A 20,063-nucleotide genomic window follows, 5' to 3' on the forward strand; every position below is an offset into this window, starting at 1 on the left:
CCTGGTAGCTGTATAATCCCTGCCATGGCAGTGTCCTCACCGAAGGGACTAGCGCTTGACATGGTGTTAACCTAGATCTGGCACAGCAACATACGGAAAGGGAAAGACCGCAAAAGACGACTAGTTATCGCAGCCAGGTGCAAGGCTTTTGCGTTATTTATTGTTTTCGCCGTGGTATAAGAGGACTATTAATGATAGGTATTTACTGATCGCTTACTTTGGGGCCCTCCATACCCTGTATCGAAACCACCTCCCCGCTGGCCTTCCTCCTCTCGGGGTGGGAAGCCCAGGGCCCCAAGCACCCGGAACGCTAGCTCGGCTACTGGAGAATCAGAGACCCGCACCCTGAAGAAGCCGGGGGCAGGGAGGGGAGAGCGGCGGTAACGGACACTTCCGTCCGCACGAGGCCTTCCGGTGCGGAGGTCACCATGGCGGCGTCCTTGGCTCGGCTCGGGCTCCGGTCTGTGAAGCAGGTTCGGGTTCAATTCTGCCCCTTCGAGAAGAATGTGGAGTCGACGAGGTACTAGGAAGTGGGGACGGGAAGGGGCGCACCTTCCTCCCGCTGGGAGCCTAGGGGGTCTAGCCCTCTCGGCCGGACGCTCAAGCTGTTTTCCCACCGCAGGACCTTCCTCCAGGCGGTGAGCAGCGAGAAGGTCCGTTCCACCAATCTCAACTGCTCGGTGATTGTGGACGTGAGGCACGACGGCTCCGAGCCCTGCGTGGACGTGCTGTTCGGTGGGCTGGGGTGGGGAGGCGGGCGGAAGGGGCGCCAGGCAGCCCGCGCGTCCTCAGGCAGGAGCTCGCCGCCCTCGCCGTGCCTGACTCGTTTGTTTCTTCCCCAGGAGACGGGCATCGCCTGATTATGCGCGGTACCCACCTCACCGCCCAGGAAATGCTCACAGCCTTCGCCTCCCACATCCAGACTAGGGCTGCGGCGGGGAGCGGGGACAAGCCAGGCGCTGGTACCGGGCGCTGACAGTGCAGAAGAGATCAACAAGCAGATTTTAGCTTGGGATTGTTAGGACACTTACCTAAGAGTTTGAGAGACTTCGTCACTCGAATCACCATCTGGAGGGCCATGGAGCGCCACAAAGAAAAAAATAGCGAGCCCTGTGACTACTGATCCAACCAACGTTTCTGAAACGAGACATGATTGGAGAGGGATCTGCACAAACTTAAATTTATTTCATTTTCTTATCATCACTCCCTGCTTAACCCTTTTGAATATGGCTTTTCCCACCACTCACTCAAGGTACCTCTTGCTCTTATTAGCCAAATCCAGTGCTGTTTTTCTCGGTCCTCATAGTTCCATCTCAGTAGCATCTGCCACTTTTAATTCACTCCCTTGTGGAAGTTCTCTTCCTCATGGGTTTTTTTTTTTTTTTCTTTCAACCATAAAATTGTACTCTCATCCTTCATTTTCTTCTGTATGTCTGAGCATTTCATCCTGTCATAACTTGAACTCTGGGGTTAAATCCTACATTTCTGTTTGGCTCTAATCTCAACGACTGTGCTATGGTCAGGTTACCTACTACCGATTTCCTCCAAACCCCACCAAACTCTGTGTCCAAAATAGAATTGATAATCTTACATATACGTATACTTGCCTCTCCCCCTGACTTCTCCATTCCTTCATCTGCTTCATCTTCTCAGCCACCTGGGCTGGAAACCGCAGCATTATCTCTGCTTCTGCCCTCTCTCTTTCCCTGCATATCCAGTTAGTAAATTCAAAATATTCTTTTTTAAACAAAAGCTTCTGAAATGTTTTCTCCGTTCCCATTCACTTTCCTGTATCATTGTATTCTCCCACCCAATCTCCATTTTTTCTGACCATTTTTGCTGCTGCTTACTTTTATCTTTCAAAGCACATCACTGTTTTTATGTCTCACTACTTGTTTCACACTATGCCCAATGCGTTTTTCATACTGGGTTACCAACTCATTAGTATGGATCATGAAATCGATTTAGAGGGTTAAATCAGCCTTTCAAAAACAAAGTAAAATAGAATAAAAAGTATCAGAGTGCATGGCATGGAGAATGGGAAGTACTCTTTTAAGAAATTTAAGTTTTCAGCATAATCATGAATATATATATAAAACATGAAGTATGTTTATGTGTGCGTATCTGCAGGTACTTGGTTGCAGAATAGAATTGTTTCTTATCACGGGTTGTAGGAAAAGATGGTTGATGGCTACTGGTTTAGAGAACTTCAGAATCCTTAGACAATCAAGGATCTCTAGACACTGGCTGCTGTGTACTTTGCCAAATACATTTTCCATGACTTTGCTATAGCATTACTACACTGCTTCTCTGCTTGAAAGGGTGCTCTTTTCAAGGGCTGTTTTTTTCCCCTCCCCCTTTAAAAAAGAAACTACCAAAAACCAAACCAAAAACCTACCAGGAGGCAGTATGATGTAGTAAAGAGCCAGAATTCCTAAGGTTGAAATCTTAGCTTTGCCCCTAAGTAGTTCTGTGACTGTGGAAAAATTACTTAGTCTCTCAGTGCCTGTTTCCTCATTAGTAAAATTGGGATAGTAGTACCTATCTTCTAGGACTGTTGAGAGGATTAAATGAGTTGCTATTGTAAGTGCCTAAAACATTACCCGGAGCATATGTGTTATCTAAGAGGCCTTATGCTATAGCCAAAAGGATACTGACAGCCTAGATTTGAGTTCCCCAGCTCAGTGGCTAGCTGGCTCTTCTGTCTGGCCAGACTTTACCTCTCTCCTCATCTGTAAAAATGGGCATGGTTCAGACATTGTTGTAAACATAGATTGAATGCTGGCACTGTGAACTTGAGGTTGGGGCTGTTTTTTCTGTGTCCCCAGCACTTTGCATAGTGCCTGATACATAGTGTGCAATTAACATTTGTCGAGTTTACAAATATTTACCATCTACGGTGTGCAATTAGTACTGTAACTGTGATTAGTACTGGGATACAAAGATGAATAATGAAACCCAGGTATGTAATAAGTGCTACAGTAGACATGTGAATTAGATGCAATGGTACCAAGGAAGAGAAAGACATGAGTGACCATTAGGTTTGGTCAGAAGGTGATTGTTGAAAGAGCAAAAAGTCTACCAGTGGAGGGTAGGGCCAGATACCATATTATAGCAAAATTGAAAGCGGATATATGTAGCATAAAGTACTAGCTTTATATAATGAGTTTGGATGGGAGGTGTGATAGTAGCTAGAGTAGCATAATGATGTCGAGTAGGGTGTTTTAAAGGATGATAGGGACTTGCACTTTATGAAAATACCTTTCAAAAAGTTTTTTTAGTGTTTGAGAGAGAGACAGAGTGTGAGCAGGGGAGGGTCAGAGAGAGACAGAGACATAGAATCGGAAGCAGGCTCCAAGCTCTGAGCTGTCAGCACAGCATGATGCAAGGCTCAAACCCAGGAACCCTGAGATCATGACCTGAGCAGATGTCAGGAGCTTAACTGACTGAGCTACCCAGGTGCCCCTATGAAAACACCTTTTATGCTAAGGTGCAAATGTTGCCTCCTTCCTACAGCCTTTCCTGACCTGAATATAAGCTATCCTCCTAAGCTGCTTCACTTCCTGGTTTGTAGAAAAGCGGGGGAAATGCATTCTCGACATGCATGCACCACCATTCTGGTCCTATTAGGGTTCATCTAGATAAGGAAATCTGGACTGAGTGGATATCTGATTTGTCTAAAGTTACAGGTCGCTTGAAGACTGCTGGAACAGGGCCCCTGGATGCCTCAGTTGGATAAGTGTCCCACTTCGGCTCTGGTCATGATCTCACAGTTCCGGAGTTCAAGCCCCACATCCAGCTCTGTGCTGACAGCTCAGAGCCTGACACCTGCTTCTGATTCTGTGCCTCCCTCTCTCTCTGCCCCTTTGTCTCTCATGCTCTCGCGCGCGCTCTCTCTCTCTCTCTCAAAAGTAAACAAACATTAAAAAAAAAAAAAAAAGATTTCACGCTTCTTTTTGGGTCCACTCCAGCACACTCCACTTAAGTTGGAAAGAAGGCATGAGCGTGGGCAAAACGATCCAGTCTGTTTTAGATACACTTCGGCTCTACGCTAGCCACTTCCTGGCTCTGTGGCCGGGGCCAAGTTACTTGAATTTTCTAGGCCAGTTTTCATCCACCTGCCTGGGGCGGGTTAGGAGGCGGTTAAATGTCAACCACTCGGGTGGTGTCTCAGGTTGTTAATATATAGTCATTTGAAAAACAAAACAAAAAAAGCCAACGTGAGATTACTTGTATCTACTAGCTGTGAAATCCGCAAGAACGCCAAAGAAACGTTAACCCAGGGTACAGCTAGCCCTAAGCCACGCGGGTGACGGCGGTTCCGGACTTTGAGACTTAATCTGACGTGGCGGGGCGGGACTTCCGGCGGGAGACGGAAACGGAGCGAGAGGCGCGGACCTGCAGGCGCGGGTGACAGGTCTGTGGTCTCCGGGCGCAGTGCGGAAGCCAGGGAAGCAAGGCAGGACCTGGGCTCCATTGCCGCCTCTCCGAGCACTGTGACGCCGACGTCCGTGCCAGGATGGCTCGGGGCGAGCGGCGGCGCCGTGGAACCCCGGCAGAAGGAGCGCGGATAGCTGAAAGGGTGGTTCGGGGCGGCCCCGCACGACGGGGCGGCGCGGCCCGTGGCGCTGTCGGGAGAGCGGCTCTGGGCGTTGTGGTCCTGTCTCTGGCCCTGGGCCTGTCAGGATTCTGGCTGCTGGCGTGGCACCGTGTGCGGCGGGCGGTCACACTGCACTCCGCGCCCTCGGCACTGCCTCCTGACTCTTCCAGCCCCGCCATGGCCCCGGACCTCTTCTGGGGCACCTACCGCCCTCACGTCTACTTCGGCATGAAGACTCGCAGTCCGAAGCCGCTCCTCACCGGTAACTGGGCCTCGGGGCGGGAGGGCAGGCAGGCGGACTCTTAATCTGGGCGCCCCAGCTTCACGCCAGAACAGTGGGGAGGGATGGTTCAGAAGAGTTATGAGGATGAATGATCGTGAAGTTCTCGGAGACCCAGAGGGACAGGTCCCCTGCTCTCTCTTTGACTTACGTGGCCATTCTACCCCCAGGACTGATGTGGGCGCAGCAAGGCGCCACCGCAGGGACCCCTAAGCTCAGGCACACGTGTGAGCAGGGGGACGGCGTGGGTCCCTATGGCTGGGAGTTCCACGACGGTCTCTCCTTCGGGCGGCAACACATCCAGGATGGGGCCCTAAGACTCACGACTGAGTTCGTCAAGAGGCCTGGGGGTCAGCACGGAGGGGACTGGAGCTGGAGAGTGACTGTAGAGCCTCAGGTCAGGGCCTCAGGACACCCTTCCCCCAGCCCAGACTCCCTCCACCCTTTCTTTGCTGCCAGCAAATTCAGTATGTTGTGAAGGTTAACAGCAGGGGCTCTGAATCTGGCTGCCTGCCTTAAACACTTGCCTGTATAGACCATCTCTATTTACTATCCATAATCTGTGGTTTCTGTGTCTGCAAAATGGAGATACAAATAGCACTTTACTCATAGGATTGTAGGAATAAAAGAAAATGATGTGTAGAGTTCTTAGCATAGTAGGCAACACAAAAACACTGTTTCCCAGAGAACCCTGTGCAAATCTCTATACCTCATCTCACTAGGTACTTACGCTCATTGACCCTCAACGCTGCAGATATATGTTTACCATGTTGCTCCTGCATGGCGTCCCTTTGAGTAAGGCTGGATTTTCAGGAGAGACTACTAATCTAATGCTATGTTTTTCTGTCCTCCTTGGTCACACAGGCCTCGGATACCTCTGCCCTGCCTTTGGTGTCCCTGTTCTTCTATGTGGTGACAGATGGCAAGGAAGTCCTAGTACCAGAGGTTGGGGCCAAAGGGCAGTTGAAGTTCATCAGTGGACACTCCAGTGAACTTGGTGACTTCCGCTTTACACTTATGCCACCAACCCATCCAGGGGATACTGCCCCCAAGTATAGCAGGTAACGGGCAAGAGAGTGTGGGGTGATGGTAGGGATGGTATGGTTGCTGACTTAGCCTGATATCTATCTCCCCCACTCTACCTTCTTTCCACCAGTTAGTTCCCTTCTCATCAGACTCCAAGTCCCCTGCATTGCCAAGACCCTCCCATCTTGACTCTCCTGATCACCTCTTATTTCTTTATAATCCCCACCATTTTCTCCTGAGTAATATTTCCAATTTATCTTCTTCCCTTCAAGCTACAATGTCTTCTGGTCCTCCAACCCAGGACTTCCCTTGCTAACAGAGATGGTGAAGAGTCGCCTAAGAAGCTGGTTTCAGCATCGGCCCCCAGGGGCTTCCCCTGAACGCTACCTCGGCTTGCCAGGATCTCTGAAGTGGGAGGACAGAGGCCCAAGTGGGCAAGGACAGGGACAAGGGCAATTCTTGATACAACAGGTGACACTGAAAGTCCCCTTTTCTGTGGAGTTGGTGTTTGAATCGGGCAGTGCCCGGGCAGGAGAAAGACAAGCCCTGGCACAGTTGGCAGGCAGCCTGCTCACCCAGGCCCTGGAGAGCCATGCTGAAGCCTTTAGAGAGCGCTTTGAGAAGACCTTTCAGCTGAAGAAGAAGGGGCTGAGCTCTGAGGAGCAGGTTTTGGGTCAGGCTGCCCTCAGTGGCCTCCTTGGTGGAATTGGCTACTTCTATGGACAGGGTCTGGTGTTGGCAGACATGGGGGTTGAGGGGTCTGAGCAGAAGGTGGACCCAGCTCTCTTTCCACCTGTCCCTCTTTTCACAGCAGTGCCCTCCCGATCATTCTTCCCACGAGGTTTCCTCTGGGATGAGGGCTTTCACCAGCTGGTGATACAGCGGTGGGATCCCCGCCTTACCCGGGAGGCCCTAGGCCACTGGTTGGGGCTGCTCAATGCTGATGGCTGGATTGGACGAGAGCAGGTACTGGGAGATGAAGCCCGAGCCCGGGTGCCCCCAGAATTCCTGGTGCAACGGGCAGCCCATGCCAACCCCCCAACCCTGCTTTTGCCTGTAGCCCACATGCTAGAGGGTGGTGACCCTGCTGACTTTGCCTTCCTCCGCAGGGCCTTCCCCCGTCTGCATGCCTGGTTCTCCTGGCTCTACAAGAGCCAGGCAGGGCCAGTGCCACTATCTTACCGCTGGCGGGGCCGGGACCCTGCTTTGCCAACCCTGTTGAACCCTAAGACACTGCCTTCAGGGCTGGATGACTATCCCCGAGCTTCACACCCCTCAGCCAGTGAGCGGCACCTTGACCTGCGGTGCTGGGTGGCACTGGGTGCCCGTGTGCTGGTGCGGCTGGCAGAACAGCTGGGAGAGGCTGAGGCAGCTGCAGAGCTGGGCCCACTGGCTGCCTCACTGGAGGCAGAGGAGAGCCTGGATGAGCTGCACTGGGCCCCAGAGCTAGGAGTCTTTGCAGACTTTGGGAACCACACAAAAGCAGTGCAGCTGAAGCCTCGGCCCCCCCAGGGGCTGGTGCGGGTAGTGGGCCGGCCCCACCCTCGCTTACAGTATGTGGATGCCTTGGGCTACGTCAGTCTTTTTCCCATGCTGCTGCGGCTGCTGGACCCCAATTCATCCCGCCTTGGGCCCCTGCTGGATGTTCTAGCCGACAGCCGCCATCTCTGGAGCCCCTTTGGTTTGCGCTCCCTCGCAGCCTCCAGCCCCTTTTATGGCCAGCGCAATTCAGAGCATGATCCTCCCTACTGGCGGGGTGCTGTGTGGCTCAATGTTAACTACCTAGCCTTAGGGGCTCTCTACCACTATGGTCATCTGGAGGGTCCCCACCGGGCCCGGGCTGCCAAGCTCCACAGTGAGCTCCGTGCCAATGTGGTAGGCAATGTGTGGCGGCAGTACCAGGCCACAGGTTTCCTTTGGGAGCAGTATAGTGACCGGGATGGGAGGGGTATGGGCTGCCGCCCTTTCCAAGGCTGGACCAGCCTTGTCCTACTGGCCATGGCTGAAGACTACTGAAGGGGGAGGGTGAGAGGGGAGCCAGACCCCCACTCTGGACTAAAGGGACCAGGTCCCTAGCTTCTGCCCCCAGCCCTCAGATACTAGCGCTTCAAAATTTCCTCAGCTCATCTCAGGTGTCTCCTTACTGTCATCCCACATAGCCCCGGGGTGAATGTGAATTCAGAGTCTATTTTTCTAAATAAATTGGAAAACCATGCCAAACTCCATTGCTTTTGCCAATTTTGCCTCACCAAGAGGTCTTAGCTCAGTCCAGACCTTAGAGCTGCCTGCTTTACTTCAGAGGAGGTTGGGAAATGTGGCTATTACCTGTCCCCTCAAATCCAGTCAGGTCAAGTGCGATGCAGAAGTTCAGCACCAGTCCACCCAAATTCACAAGCAGCTGGTTCACATCTCTTTAATGAGATCAAGGCTTCTGTGTATGTTTTAGGGGGTAGAGCTAGCACAGTCCCCCAAACACAGCCACTCTCCTCAGGATTCCACCCCTTTCAGGCAGATTCGAGGAGGCAGGGAAAGGCCAAGGAGAACTCAGAGGAGTTGGGGCCAGGGCTGTTTCTGGTGGGCAAGTAATCCACCCACCCTCCCCAAACTGATTATGGGATGTCCCCTTCACTGGAAGCTAGTCCCACAGGAGAGACCTGGGGTACAGGATCAAGGGGCAACACACAAGGGTCCTCCAAATCTGGTGGAGTGGCACTACCCCTAGCTTCCTTGATTGGCTCGCCCTCACTGGAGTCAGGACAAGGGCAGAGCTCAATACCTGAGTCACCAGTCAGGCGGCGATAACGGCAGGATGGGGGCGAGGGGGCGGGGCTCACCCCTGCCCCAGGCTCATCCTCTTGATGAGGGGGGGCACTCTGGTGGGAGGAAACACCTTCCACATTTGTTCCCTCGCAGTGGGTAGGGCAGCTAGAAGCAGAGGAGCAGCAGGTACGTTCACTGGAAGCAGTCAAGGGGCAGCCTGAGGCTGCAGTGTAAGGAGGCGGTGGTGTGCCAGGGCGGTGAACCACATCCTCGTAGGCAGGGGGTTTGAAGGCGCTGAGAAGGCCTGCAGGAAAGAATGGTATGGTCGGTGGGGCAACCAGCAGTGGGGTAGTAGTAGTATCTTTGCTATTAGGTAAAGTGTGCTTTGAAATGTCTGAAAAGGGAATGTGGGGATGATTCAGGGTTCTGGGTTGGGAGGGGCCACTGGTAGTGAGCCCAGAGCCTCAAGCCACTCACGAAGGTCAAGCAGTGAACCGGAAGGGACAGGGCCAGCCCCGTGGCATGCCCCATGGTAGGCCAACAAGTTGATCTCACGCTGCCGCTGCTGTTGCTGCAGCCGGAGTTTAGCTCGTCGATGACGGAAGGCGCAACAGCAGCTAAAGAGGATGAGGACAGTCCAGAGCAGCCAGAACCCTGCAAGGGGTGAGGGAGGGTCTTAGATACCTCCCACGCAGAGAAAGGTCCATGAAGACTGGAATTTTGAGGCCCAAGGGCAGGTGGGCAGAAGGACCCGAGAATAGCCCCCTTGGAGACTCACACCAGAGCTCATAGTAGTAGGTGCAGCAGCCTGTCTCCCCGCAGCAGTGACCACTCTCACAGAGGTAGGGCTGGTTGTTCACTCCTGGGCACAGCTCTCGAAGCTGGGAGCAAGGAGGCACTTAGAACCAAGGGAGATTCCAGCCCCAGACACTGTCCACCCCCACCCCGCTGCATGCACGGACACAGTCCCACCCTGTGAACCAAGCTGAGCTCAGAGAGACCTATGGGGAGGGGAAGAGTGATGGAGAGAGGAGTGTTCAAACGTCAGAAGGGCTGTCGACGTGAAGGCATTTGGAATAGCAAGTATCTATCTAGAGAACTAAATGCACAGTGTGGACATACAAAGAGGCAGATTTCAGTTCTGCATATAGGAGACCTCTCACACTCAGGCTGGCTCCCCAGGGTGTTTTCTGTTAACAGAGTGTCTGGGCAGAAGCCAGAGGGCAGTCTGAGCCATCTCAAAGTCTCAGACAATAGGTAAGGGGTTTAAGGTAATTTCCAATGTTAAGATGCTTTCATTATCCTCCCGGGGCCTGCCTCCCCACCCCCAAGCTGGGTCTTTCCACCCTTGGGTCTCAGGCTTCCTAGGGTATAGGAAGGGCCATATGAGACCCAGAGCAATGCTCCCAACCAGATGGGACTGCTGTGGATGATAAACGATGGCATCCAGGGCGTGAGTCTGGGTTCCAGCTCTTCTCCAAATTGGTCCCTCAAGAGAAGACGCTGCCCGACTCTGTTGTGACAACAGGCACACAGAAAAACATCACAAATAACTGTTGCAAGACAGAGGGAGCTTCCCTGGGCCTCACTATGCCTCTGGTCACTGGAGAGCCACTGCAAGCTTCCACTGCAGCCATGGGATGGGGTCTAAGAAGCTGCAGGCAAAGTCAACTGCATCTACGTTACAAAGTTTAGACAAAGAGTAGAAGGGACATATTTAGGAACTTCACAGTACCTTTGGCTACGTGAGTTCCTCCCCAACCCCGCAAAAGGAAGGGACAAGGAAAGGGAAAAGAAATAAATGGCTGTCGTGATAGGCTTTTGGAGCAGTTGGGATACCTGCTGTTGCGGCACCCGAAGTGCCCCCCAGGCTTCCTCGCTGCCGTTCCCGCTGCTGGCCTGAGCCATGCCTCCACCTACAGCCCCCTGTAGACCACAGCCTCCTCTATTGCCAGGCGCCCCGCCCCTGCCACCTCTGCCATGGTCCCTGCCCGGCCCATCTTCTCTGCCGCCACCATCACTCCGCGGCCGGAGCTTCCATCCGGGGAGAGCGCTGCCAACTAGAACCCAGATTGCTCGGTCCTACCAATCAGCAAAGCCCGCCGGCGGGCGAGCCAATAGCAACGGACCAGAGGTTTCTCCCAGTGACCAATCTACAGCAGTGCCTCTGCCACTCTCCCAGACAACAAGAGCTTACACAGACAAAGAGTGGGGTAAGGTTCGACCCACGGCCCTGACTGACAGCGACAATAGCCAATATGGACAACAGAACGGGCTCTGCGTTATCAACCAATGAACGGCCGTCCAGAAAAGCAAAGTTTATGCTGATTGGCTTGAGCGCTATTTTCGGGATGACGCCGAAGGCCCGACCAAGCCAGGTAACTCTGATGGAAGAGGCGGAGGAGGGGAGGGGGGGGGGGGTCCCAAAAGTCCGCCCAAGTTTGGGGGGCAGATCGGTCAGTCTTCTTTAAGCCTAGTGATCGTTTCCCGGGGCTTGATGCAAGCTCCCGTGAGGGCATCGTGTGTGCGGGGAATTGACCTGCCCATACCCCATTCCCCCAATTCTGTACAAGTTGAGGCACCGGATGAAATTTAATAGGGTGGGGAAAATAATGAAAATGGGGGCAGGGGAGAGGGCGCAGAGTCCGGGTTAAGTAAGGACCTTAAGTAGCCAAAAGGGGAGATCCGGGGCCCTCGGGCCCTCCAAGCCGCATCTGCAGGTTGATACGGTAGCACTGAAGGCTGCAGAGCGCCTGGCCCGTGCGGGAGCAGGCGTAACGGCGCGGGTGCGGGCAGCCCGGGACAGAGCATCGAGGAGGAGGGCCAGATGGGGATGGCCGCTGAGACACTGGCGCGGGGGCGGGAACGCCGGGTGGGAAGGAAAGGGTGGAACCCTGTGCCCCGCTGCTGTAGCGCACCATGGGGGCTGGGGCCACGGCCCGCCCGCCCCGCCGCTCGCCCCTCGCTGCCCCTCGGCCTCCCCGTCCGCTGGGCGCCGCAGTCTTAGTGAGGCGCTCAATAGTCTGGTTCTTGTGCTCCTCCGCCCGCCGAGCCGCCTGCAGCCGTCTCTTCCTCGCCCTCTCCTCGCGCTTCAGCAGCATCTCCTCGGTGAGTGCCGGGGCAGGGCAGCCCCCAGCCACGGGCAGTGGCAGCATCGGAGAAGGCTGACTCCGCGCCTTCTGGAGCAGAGCTCGCTGGGGAGAGACAGACCGAGGGGTGTCAGAGAGAGGAGTTCTGAACAAACGAAGGAAGGGGACAGCAGGGTCTTTGAGGAGTGCTGGACTTGAGAGAAGAAGTGGAATGAGCACCTCTCCAGGTGCCTTTTAGTACTGCCTCCTCCCAGATCCCAGACTTTCGTCTTTCGACTCTTGACTCTCAAGAAGAAAAGCATTAGTAGTATTTCCTGCCTGGCCCCAAACTTTGTTTACCACCTCTCCAGGGTGTTTTTGTTTTGTTTTGTTGCTGTTTTAAATCTTTTCATCTCAGTGGAGAGCATCAATTGGATAACTGCTCAAGCCCAAAACTCAGGGTTACCCTTGACTCCTTTGCTACCCCTTCCCTGACTCCTAACAGGTGTCTATTTCCAAAATAGATCCAGAATCTATCTGATTTCCTCCTTCTCCACAATTTCGCCTTGGTTCAAGCCACCACCCCATCTTTCACCTGATTCCTACAGCTTCCTGCCAGATGTTGCTTCTACTCCTTACCTCCACGAAGAAGCCAAAGTAATCTACCAAAATATAAATCAAATGTATCACTTTCCTGCAAACAATACTTTCATGGCTTAGTCACACTTATTTTTCTCCTTGACCAGTACTAGGCATGTTCCACTCTCAGGGTCTTTGCACCTGCTGGTCTCTGCCTGAAAAGCTCCCCTGGTATTGGAAATGTAATTTCTTCAGAGAGGTCTTCCCTGACTACACTATCTAACATTTCTTTTCCACCACTTTCTATTTCATCACCCTATCTTTGTTATAAACCGTGCTCTTCAAAATTATTTATTTACTTACCCCTCTCCCCCCAACACACACACACACGCACACACACACGAATACCACTCCATGAGAACAGAAACCTTTTCTTTTTTTCACCATCGATATCCCCACTGCCTAGTAACATTCCTGGGACATGAGAAATTCTCAATATATGTTTACCAAGTGAATAAAGAATGAACTGACTTACCTGTCGAGCAGTGAGCAGCCTTTCGTTGATCTCCTTCTTGAGATCTCCATTGTCATCCAGCTCTCCCTTTTCCAGGGCATCCAGCCACCTCTGTTCCTCCTCTTCCTCTTGACCCCCTAAGCCCCCCGACAGGTCCCGAAGTGGGGAGGGGGATAGATTACTGTCTTCATCTGGAAAGCAAAGTTGGAAAGCTAAAAGTAAAACTGTTCAGATGGGGAACCCTAATTTAGCCAAGTTAATACTGGGACACTCAAAATTCTCACCATCCTCAGAACCAACCCTCCTCCTTTAATCAGGTATAATGAGAAACCCAGTTTTCCCACCTCCAGATCCTTCTCACCCAGCCAGGCACGGTACTGCTCAAGGGGGACTCCTTCCATAGGTTCCTCTTCATTGTCCACAACCATAAGGGGAGAGGGTGATCGAGGACCTTCAGGTATCACAGTGAAAGTAGGAACACTGCAGAAAAGCAACCACTGTGTAAGCTGAGCAGTTGTCTCCTCCTGCTTGGTAGCTTTTTCCAGTCCTCCCCTGCACCCTCTTGGGTTCTCGCTACCTTAACCTCAGCCCTGAAATCAGTGTCCATTCTCTTCTATTGGAAAGCCCAGAGAGCTTCTTCTACCTCTGCTTGCTCCTAAAGTTCCTCAAGTAAAACCTTGGCTTTCTTGGCCTCACCTCTTGGTGCCCAGGACCTGCCCACCCAGCTTGATTTTGAGTTTAAGCTGGGGCTTGGCAGGTGACGGCTGCGTCGGCCCAGCCTCCTCTTCCTGATGGTGTTTCTTCTTGTGTTTTTTCTTGTGCTTCTTGTGCTTTTTCTTGTGCACTCCATGGCCGTGGGCACCCGCCAGACTCAATTCCAGTGCTTCCCCTGCGTAAGGAAAGCCTGTCAACAGTGGGCCACAACAGCCGGGCAGGGAAAGCCTTGAAGAACCCAATACCCCCGAAGGGGCCCACTCTGCCCGCGGTACACGCTGTTACCATAACAACACCTCCGCCTTTCTCCTTCCCACCTGTGGCTAAGTACCCCGGAGGCTCGGAAGAGCAAAAAAAGGGACTCCTTTTCTGAGAACGCCTAACTTGCTTCACCGACCCGCGCCTACCCGGTTCAGGGGCTTCCATAGCCCCAGAGGTGCTCCCGCGCCGCCACAGCTTGCTCATAGGGTCCTGCAAGGAAAGGGGACTGGAAAAGATAGGAACACATGCTTAATTGCCTTTTCCGCCCCGCGGAAGAACTGACTCCCGCAAAATAACAAGCTACTTCCGGTGCGTAACAACCATGCTTGTGCGGGGCACGCTCGGAGGCTAAAATCCTCCCTGAGAAACAATGAAACTTCTAACGAAAGTTCCGGACCTCTGAGGCTGGGACAGCTTAAAAGGGCACGGCTTTGCCTTCGCTTCGCCTCCTCACACTCGGTTCCAGAACTCAGGGCGGGCGATGCAATTATTATTGTACCTAAACGTGGAAAGCGCGTACTCTGGACCAAATTCGGGGCTTAGGCTATGAGGATACAAAGATGAACATGAACAATTTCCCCTGCTTTTGAGGAGCTCACAGCGCACTGGAGGAATACGTAAGAAACTATATTGCCGGTAAATGGCAGAAGTATTTAATAGGACAGGTACCCTAGGAACAGAGCAAACTGTATTTAAGCCTACATTCTCATCAGTAGAGAAATGATGAATGAATTATGGTGCACCTATACAATCTGGAACACTTTATTGCCAACAAAAGTTAAGAGTGATAAGTAAATGATAACATTGACATGGAATTTAGATCCTAATGGGTAATAGCACTGGAGACGATCTAAGTGTCCCTCTAACGAAACACCAAAGTAATTTGGTGTATGGACTTGGCACATCCATACAATGGACAGCTATGCTGCTATTCAAAGGAATGAGGCCTCCGAATGCTCCCAAGAAACTAGTGACATCAATTCTGATAGGTGACTAAGAGGAACAAGGGTGAAGGGAGACTTATTTTTCAAAATATACACTTTTGTGCCTTTTTAACTTTGTATAAAATATGTGTCTATTTTACCTAATAAAAAAAGAAGAACATGGGGTGCCTGGCTGGCTCAGTCGGTTAAGCGACAGACTTCAGCTAACTAAGGTCATGATTGTATGGTTCATGAGTTTGAGCCTCATATCAGGCTCTCTGCTGTCAGTGCAGAGTCTGCTTCAGATCCTCTGTCTCCCTCTCTCTGCCCCGTCCTCCCCCCTCTCAAAAATAAGTAAACATTATTTTTTTTTAATAAAAAATAGTTTTTAAAAAGAACAACAAAGTAGATCTGTATGTGCTGATATATGAAATAAGAAAGGTGAGTTTCAATATGATGTGATTGCATTTAAAAACTGTAATATGCTTTTATATACATAGAAAAAAATGAGGAATGCATACTACACCTTAATTGTGGTTGTCTTTAGAAGTTGGGGTTGGGGAACTTCTACTACCTAGATCTGTGATGAATTTTCTTACAGCCAGTACATATCATATTTATAAATAGAAAAATGTACCACCTATATACAAATGTTTAAGTATGTACAAGATGTGTGTCTGAACTAGATAGCATCAGGGAACAAAGAAAGAACTGATTCAAGAGACATTTCAGTGACAAAATTAAAAGGAATCAATGAAATTATATATGAGAATTCAGGAAGAAGTCAATGTATAATGATTAAGATTAACAGAATGGACTTTGGAGTCAGACTATCCTATTATAAAAAAAATAGTTCCACTATTTATTAGCTGTATAATCTTGAACTAAAAAGTTATTTAAGCTTTCTGAACCCTAGATTTCAGCTTTGTAAGATGGAATGAAGTAGGATTTACTTTAGAGGGCTCTTTCAAGGAAAAAAAGTGAATCAAGAATGCAAAGTACTTTGTACCTGGAAAATAGTAGATATTCAATAAGCAAATGACAACAACAATACTTGACTTCTGCATTTCTGGCCCAAGTATTTAGAGGGAGCGTAGTGTTTTAAATAAGAAAGTGAACATAGGAAGAGAAGAAAGTATGAGAATCAGTTAGTGTTGCCCAAGGTGAATTTGAAATACCTGAGTGAATGCCCAGATAGAGATGGAATACTGACAGGAGAAGCCAGTGCAAAAGGTGTGAGTATGGGTGTCATCAGCATAGAAACAGAGGTGCCCCCAAAAGCATGGGAATAGATGAGACATTCCAGAATGAACAAGCAGATGAAGAGGAAAAGACCAGGAACAGATTTGAGTGATCACCTGTCCTGGATAGGCAGGCAGAGTGGCCAGGCAGAGTTGAGAAGAAGAGGTCAAAAGAGGGCAAGAAAGTCATACTTCAACAGACAAAGGCTGTGATCAGTTATGTGTAGTCCTGCAGAGGGCAGGCTGAGCTCCTAGAAGGAGATGCATTCTAGCAGGTGTGAAGGCAATAGTCCTGTATCACCAGGGGTTAAAGTGAGGGACCACCTACAGTTAGTATTTGTCAAACACAGTATAGTTTATAACCTGCTTTCATATCCCTTCTCTCCCTTGATCTCCATGGCAGCTCTGTAAGAGCTACTATTGTTACCTCATGAAGAAACTGAGGCTCAGAGAGGTTAAATGATTTAGTCAAAGTCACATAGTTAGGGAGTGTTGAGCCAGCCTCCAACAGAGGCTTCCTGACACCAGGCTCAGTGGTGTTTCCTCAACATCCTGATGCCCAGCAGGGAGCAGTGGCAACAGCAAGTAGCTGCTAGCTTCGTTATTTTGTTTTGGTTTGGTTTTGCTTTGTTCAGAAGAGATTTAAGCATGTTTGTAGGCTAAAAGGAAGAACTTTGTTCTTCTGAAAGAGTTCTTGGCCTTATTTTAAAAATATAATTTATTTTGTAATAATCGCAAACATACAGAAAAGTTGCAGGAAGAGTACAAAGGACTCTCTTACTTCCTAAAATCAGATTCTGCAATTGTTAACATTTGTCATTACCCCTCCCCCTCATTATCATTACTTGTTTTCTGATCTCAGACAAAGTTGCAGACATGATGCCATTTCCCCCTTAAATATATCACCAAACAAGTACTCTGTTCTATAACCTTTATGCAACCCTCCCAATCAGGAAATTAACATTGATAGAACGTAACCATCCAATCCACAGAGGGCATTCAAGTTTGACCAGCTGCCCAATGTTTTCTTTTCCTTTCTAGCCCAGAATCCAAATCTGGAATCATGCATTACATTTTCTTATTGTATCTCTTTGATTTACTTTAATCTGGAACATTTCTGCACTCTTTCCATATATTTCATGACCTTGACAATTTTAGAGAGTACAGACCTGGGACACTTGGGTGGCTCAGTCAGGTAAACTTCCGACTTCAGCTCAGGTCATGATCTCATGGTTCGTGGGTTCAAGCCCCACATGAGGCTCTGTGCTGACAGCTCAGAGCCTGGAGCCTGTTTCAGATTCTGTGTCTCCCTCTCTCTGCCCCTCCCCAGCTTGCACTCTGTCTCTCTCAAAAATAAATAAACATTAAATAAATAAAAAATAGATAAAGAGTACAGACCTTTGGGGGCTCTTGACTGGCTCAGGCTCATTTGGTAGAGCATGCAACTCTTGACCTCAGGGTTGTAAATTTGAGCCCCACATTGAGTGTAGAGATTACTTAAAAACAAAATTTTTAAAAATGCTTATTTATTTATTTATTTACTTTAAGAAAGAGAGAGTAGGAGAGGGGCAGAGAGAGAAAATCCCAAGCATGCTCCGTGCCATTAGCATGGAGACCACCGTGGGGCTCAAACTCATGAACCACAAGATCATGACCTGAGCTAAAATCAAGAGTTAGTTGCTTAACCAACTGAGCCACCAGGTGCCACAAGTGTATTTATTTTTGAGAAAGAGAGAGCACGCATGTGCAAGTGGGGGAAGGGCAGAGAGAGAGGTAGGGGAGGGAAAGAGAGAATCCCAAGAAGGCTCCGGCATTGTCAGTATGGAGACTAACGCAGGGGTTGAACCCACAAACCATGAGATCATGACCTGAGCCAAAACCAAGAGTCAGATGCTTAACCAACTGAGTCACTCGGGCACCCCCAAAATGAAATCTTTAAAAAAGGGGGGAACAGGCCTTTGGTTCCTTAGGATGCCCCTCAACCTGGATGCGTCTGGTGTTTCCTCATGTCTCGATTCATAATTGTTGGCCGGAATACTACACAAAGAAGACTGTGCTGTGTTCTTCTCAGTGTATCACATCAGGAGGCACATGGTATCAGCCTGTCTCACTATTGATGACGCTAACCTTGATCACCTGGTCACAGTGTCTGATCACCTGGTCAGACAGTGGTGTCTGTCAGTGTTCTCTACTGTAAAGTCTCCATTGTTCACTTTTGTAATTAATGAGTTATTTTCTGGGGATATACTTTGAAACTGCTCTGATAATCCTGTTCCCCATCAAACCTCCATCTACCAGGCTTAGTATCCATTGACACTCTATGAATCAACAATACTGTAATAATTGCCAACGTAATCTTTCTACTTCCATTATTGCATCTACATGTATTATTAGTGAGCATGCTACTGTGAAGGGGTGCTTTCTTTTCTTACATTCCTTTACATATGAATTATTTATATCATTTTCTGTTTCAGTCAGTGGGTTGTAATCCATTAGTATCATTATTCATTTTTTTTAAGAGTATCAAGATTTTATTTTTTTATTTTTTTTTATTTTTTTAAACAATTTTTTTTAACGTTTATTTATTTTGAGACAGGGAGAGACAGCATGAACGGGGGAGGGTCAGAGAGAGAGGGAGACACAGAATTTGAAACAGGCTCCAGGCTCTGAGCTGTCAGCACAGAGCCCGATGTGGGGCTTGAACTCACAGACTGCGAGATCATGACCTGAGCCGAAGTCGGCCACTTAACCGACTGAGCCACCCAGGCGCCCCTCATTATTCATTTTGATGCTGAAACATGTCCCAGGTTTGGTCAGTGGGCATTTCTTTAAGATGATTTCAGGGTCCTTTTGACATGTCTCCATCGTTCTTTGAGCACTTTTTTACTTCCTAACACTACAAAATGTTTTGGGCTCATCTTGTCCTTTCCTTTGAAAAGGGTGGGAACCAAGAGAGGCCAGGAAGTAGGAACATGTGGCTGAGGTGGCACTGAGCTACACCAATGACACCACCGGAACCTGCTGATGAGGATTTCCCTGTTGGCACAGCCACCTGCTCCCCATGGGCTGCAGGTGCAATGATTATATCATGAACTCTCCCTGGGTCTTGTTTTCACTTGTTCAAGATTCAAAGTCCAGTTGGGAGCATTCCAGTTGGTTGGCTTAGGCCAAGCGCTTATCCCTGAGCTGTGAAGAAGTGTGAGAGAGGATGAATAACCTTCTCCAGATGCCATAATGAGGGTAGAGCCTCAGCCTACCAATATTGTCCACAGTAGGGGACCATGCAGAAATAGGATGATTTGAACACCAGGTGACTGACAACCCCTTCTCCAGATATCTACTTCATAGTTGGAGAGACAGAGACACAGACATAAGTAAAGTAAAAAGTTGGAAAGATTATGCACCCAACCAGTAGTACACTGGTAAATTTTTAACAAAAGCTCCCCGAGAGAAAAGAAAAAAAACCAGCCCTGATTTATGGTGTTCACCTGTTTCTGTTGTGTAACTACTCTCACCATGCCTAATTTCAAATGTGACATGATGGAACACAGGAATTTAGGAAGAGACATAGCATTTCCACTGTGTGTGTGTGTGTGTGTGTGTGTGTGTGTGTGTGTGTGTATTATTGATACAAATAACCTCAACAGATAATAGAAAAATAGTGAAATGAGGAAGTGATGAATTTTGAGTATTTGTCACCTTTGCTTTAATAGAATTTATTTGTGAGGTTTTAGATTTAATTTTTAATCAAAGCTGTGTTTAACACCTGAAATGCACAATTCTAGGCAATTTAGCAGTTGTCTCTTATGAGCTAGTGTGAGGCCTCAGTACGCCATGGCACTAAATGTCTCAATGTTTTTCTCTGATGCTGAGATGCTTTTATTCATTTATTTTTTACTTTATATTATTTTTATTTTATATTTTATTCTATTGTATTCTATTCTATTTTACTTTATTTTATTTTATTTTTAAGTAGGCCTCACACCCAGTGGGGAGCCGAATTCAGGGCTTCAACTCACGGCTATGAGATCAAGACCTGAGCTGAGATCAAGAGTCAGACCCTTAACCAACTGGAACATCCAGGCACCCCATATTTT

At 49.4% G+C, this 20,063-nt stretch overlaps 4 protein-coding genes across 6 annotated transcripts; 2 read left to right on the plus strand and 2 right to left on the minus strand.

The window, feature by feature from the left end:
- The first annotated feature begins 417 nt into the window (after positions 1-417).
- MRPL53 (mitochondrial ribosomal protein L53) lies at positions 418-2,104 on the plus strand. The gene is made up of 3 exons (XM_060657318.3): positions 418-520; positions 623-735; positions 843-2,104. Exons 1-3 carry the CDS (start codon positions 429-431, stop codon positions 974-976), a joined length of 339 nt encoding a protein of 112 aa, XP_060513301.1. The 5' UTR covers positions 418-428; the 3' UTR covers positions 977-2,104.
- On the plus strand, positions 1,167-8,131 carry MOGS (mannosyl-oligosaccharide glucosidase). The gene is made up of 5 exons (XM_060657006.3): positions 1,167-1,252; positions 4,244-4,862; positions 5,051-5,277; positions 5,745-5,941; positions 6,179-8,131. Exons 2-5 carry the CDS (start codon positions 4,520-4,522, stop codon positions 7,920-7,922), a joined length of 2,511 nt encoding a protein of 836 aa, XP_060512989.3. The 5' UTR covers positions 1,167-1,252; positions 4,244-4,519; the 3' UTR covers positions 7,923-8,131.
- Positions 8,132-8,303: 172 nt separating this feature from the next.
- Positions 8,304-10,701, minus strand: WBP1 (WW domain binding protein 1). Of its 3 annotated transcripts, XM_060657277.3 has the most exons (5): positions 10,506-10,693; positions 10,078-10,179; positions 9,445-9,547; positions 9,144-9,320; positions 8,304-8,970 (listed from the first exon to the last, which is right to left on the minus strand). In XM_060657277.3, the coding sequence occupies exons 1-5, from the start codon at positions 10,572-10,574 to the stop codon at positions 8,516-8,518; spliced, it is 906 nt and encodes a 301-aa protein (XP_060513260.2). In that variant the 5' UTR covers positions 10,575-10,693; the 3' UTR covers positions 8,304-8,515. The 3 variants fall into 3 exon arrangements, with proteins under 3 accessions (XP_060513260.2, XP_060513277.2, XP_060513270.2); XM_060657294.3 differs by lacking the exon at positions 9,144-9,320 and having other exon boundaries at positions 10,506-10,701; XM_060657287.3 differs by lacking the exon at positions 10,078-10,179.
- Positions 10,702-11,239: 538 nt separating this feature from the next.
- On the minus strand, positions 11,240-14,134 carry INO80B (INO80 complex subunit B). Its single transcript, XM_060657188.3, has 5 exons — positions 13,949-14,134; positions 13,524-13,716; positions 13,189-13,307; positions 12,849-13,018; positions 11,240-11,860 (listed from the first exon to the last, which is right to left on the minus strand). The coding sequence occupies exons 1-5, from the start codon at positions 14,004-14,006 to the stop codon at positions 11,330-11,332; spliced, it is 1,071 nt and encodes a 356-aa protein (XP_060513171.1). The 5' UTR covers positions 14,007-14,134; the 3' UTR covers positions 11,240-11,329.
- Between the last annotated feature and the right edge of the window lie 5,929 nt (positions 14,135-20,063).

This window comes from Panthera onca, chromosome A3 (assembly GCF_046562875.1).
Source record: "Panthera onca isolate mPanOnc1 chromosome A3, mPanOnc1 haplotype 2, whole genome shotgun sequence".
NCBI classification, from domain to species: Eukaryota; Metazoa; Chordata; class Mammalia; order Carnivora; family Felidae; genus Panthera; species Panthera onca.